This window comes from Arachis ipaensis, chromosome B5 (genome assembly GCF_059453495.1).
Source record: "Arachis ipaensis isolate K30076 ecotype BB chromosome B5, ASM5945349v1, whole genome shotgun sequence".
NCBI lineage: Eukaryota > Viridiplantae > Streptophyta > Magnoliopsida > Fabales > Fabaceae > Arachis > Arachis ipaensis.
This window is the reverse complement of record NC_142440.1, coordinates 86,154,213-86,157,108: the sequence shown is the minus strand read 5'-3', so window position 1 is coordinate 86,157,108 and position 2,896 is coordinate 86,154,213. Positions and strand designations below refer to the sequence as shown.

Here is a 2,896-nt window from a genome sequence, read left to right as displayed (position 1 = left end):
ATAGAATGTGATATGATATATTTTAAATATTAAATTAATAACATATAATAAATTTTAAAAAATGTTATATGATTAATTTTAATTATAAAATTAATAATATATAATCGATACCATAAATAATGAAAAATGGATTAAACCCTAGCGCTTTTGCCTTGCCAAAAGGCTAACATAATAATCAGCAGAAAATTAACATATAGACAATAAATATTTCTACAACAATCAAACAGCTTTTGTGTCAAAGATCGATATATATTAATAAAATAAGTGGCAATTAAGTCTTGCCTTCATTAATAAACTGATGGTCTGGAATCTCGTACATGATGGCATAATGTCCAATCCCAACACTAAAGGAAATTAAAGACAACTATTTTAGAACATAACATATAGTAGGGTTTTTATTATTATATTATCATTATAACTAACAAGAAGTGACACTACTGAGACACTAAATTGACTTGCTTTTCTCTCCGAATATCTCCTTTTGCCACCACTCTCTCATTCCTGCACAAATGAGAAAATAGAAGTTAACAAACATTTAATTTCTATTGGAGATCAATGCGTGGCAAACAAAAAATATTTTTTTAAAATAATAGTAAATAATGATAATTAACAATTATATCCTTACATTGTTTTTACTTGCAGCAACTGAGCTTGCAGGCGAATTTGGAATAAACCTTGCCCACTGTGATGCAATTTTGTAACAAAAACACAAAAATTAATTAGGTATAAGATATTAATTATTAGATCTGTCTATCTACAAGTTAAATGAGTCACTAATTTCACAAATGCATACGAATTAAGAAATTATAATCTTAAAAAATCAAAACAGTTTGGATTAATTTAACCTATAATGGTATAAATTACTTAAGTTTACTGTAATGAATGAATAGTGGTATAAGTAAAAAGTAAAAAAAATTAAAACATTCCTAAACTATTCAAACAACTTATGCATTATGTAAGATATAATTATGCATTATGTAAGATCTAATAAGGAACATTATCAAGATGAATGTAATATATATAGATGAATTTTAGTATTATTATGTTATAGTAACGATGATGACTGTGTAAGTGTTGTTAAACTAACGATAATGTCACTTAGAAATATTATAAAACAATATAAACAATATTATCCCAAGATATTAATATAAACTTATGTATATATGAATTATGAATAAAGCATGTGCAGTGGTGGTGGTAACCCTACATGTGCCTAAAGCCCTAAACGAAAAGAGAGAAAGAAAGAAAGAGAAAAGAGAGATACATTTTTGGCTGCAGCGCTGAAAGCTTCTCGATGTGGGATCTCAGGGTTGGCTGCTTTGATGCGCTGAATCTCCTCTCTGACATTTACATACATCAAATCAAATCAAAACAAAACAAGAAACCCAGTTTTACTTTAAAGTTGATGAATCTGTTAAGGTAATTTCTAGATCTATATATATCGATCTCAGCGTAGTAAAAGACAAAACAAACACACTGAATCTTTTCTTTTCTTTCTTTCTTTTTTTTTTTTTTTTTTTGCACTTACTTCATGAAACGGTTGTATGCAGATGGAAGACGGTGCTTCTTCTCAGGTGCTGTATGCGTGTGTAATATTTGTTAATATTCAAAAACAAATCACACAAAATTTTGATTGTTAAAGCTAATCAAGTAATACGTACGTTTGACAACAAAAGGTGCTGCTTTAGGGGAGACTGATTCGTTTGATGTAGTTGGTGAGGACGATGAAGATGATCCTTGCCCCTTCTTCGAATCACCATAGAAACCCTGCTTTTACCAAGGAAGGAAACAAGGAACAAGAATGAAATCGAATTATTAACTAATAAGTACTGTTAATCATAAATTCTCAACACAATGTGAAAGAGCATATATGCATAAAAAAGGTTATCCGCGTATCCAAAATCTATATTATATATTTTACATTTTAATATTATTTAATTAATTATTAATTTTTGTGTACATTTTTTTTCTAGTAATTCAAATCCTCCAAAGATCGAACTAGAGTAAAAAGACTCAAAAACAAGATCATATAAGCCATAAAAGACACAACATAAAATACTACCGAAACTAAAAAAATCAAGAAGACAAATAAAATCAACAATATATAGAACAGAATTAATTAAAAAACCAGCCACATACATGTCGACGCCAAAGCTGAATAATTTTGTGTGTACCTGGAGAGTGAGGGTGTGATCAATGGTGGTGGTTTGATGGGTGTGAGAGAAAGGGGCTGGAGGTGGAGGGGGCCTGGTGCTCAGAAACGAGAGGTTGCTGCAGTGACCACACTTCACTGTCACAGTATCCAGCAGCCTCTTGCATGGTATCCCAACCTAAAACAACAACAACAACCACACCATCACCCTCAACTCACCATGCTTCATACATACAAATTCTATTTTATTTATTACCGCAAGCACAGTGTTGCAGAAGTTGCAACGAACGTAACAGAGGTGCTCAGAGGGTGGAACAAGATCCATGGTGGCTTTCTCGTCCTGCTGGTTCATATTTCAAATGAGAGCAAGTTAAAGAAGAAAAGAGACTAGTGCTAGTACAGTAGAGAGAATGAATGATGAATCAAGAAACAACGTTTCTTTCAGTTTGTAGGGTTTTATTTATTCAAAGAGAGGGAAGTGGAGTAGTCATATATAGGAATAGGAAGATAGATTCATAGGTGGTGATTTTAGCTTAGCGTATAGACCCAAAAAGAAAAGAAAAGAAAACATGATTTATTTATTTTTATTTTATTTGTATGTAATTTACTATGATACATAGTAGTCTTGTTCATAGTACCATATTGCTTGCATGCTTTCTTTGCAGACATGAGCATAGCTGCCACCATGCGCTGACACTAATACAAACAATCCACATTCGCCAAAAATCTTTAATTTTTCTTTTA

At 31.2% G+C, this 2,896-nt stretch overlaps 1 protein-coding gene across 1 annotated transcript; it reads right to left on the bottom strand.

Moving 5' to 3' along the window:
- Window positions 1-495: 495 nt before the first annotated feature.
- CRC (Plant-specific transcription factor YABBY family protein) lies at window positions 496-2,504 on the bottom strand. The gene is made up of 7 exons (XM_016345307.3): window positions 2,409-2,504; window positions 2,175-2,330; window positions 1,662-1,767; window positions 1,529-1,577; window positions 1,265-1,340; window positions 626-682; window positions 496-501 (listed from the first exon to the last, which is right to left on the bottom strand). The coding sequence occupies exons 1-7, from the start codon at window positions 2,502-2,504 to the stop codon at window positions 496-498; spliced, it is 546 nt and encodes a 181-aa protein (XP_016200793.1).
- Window positions 2,505-2,896: the final 392 nt, after the last annotated feature.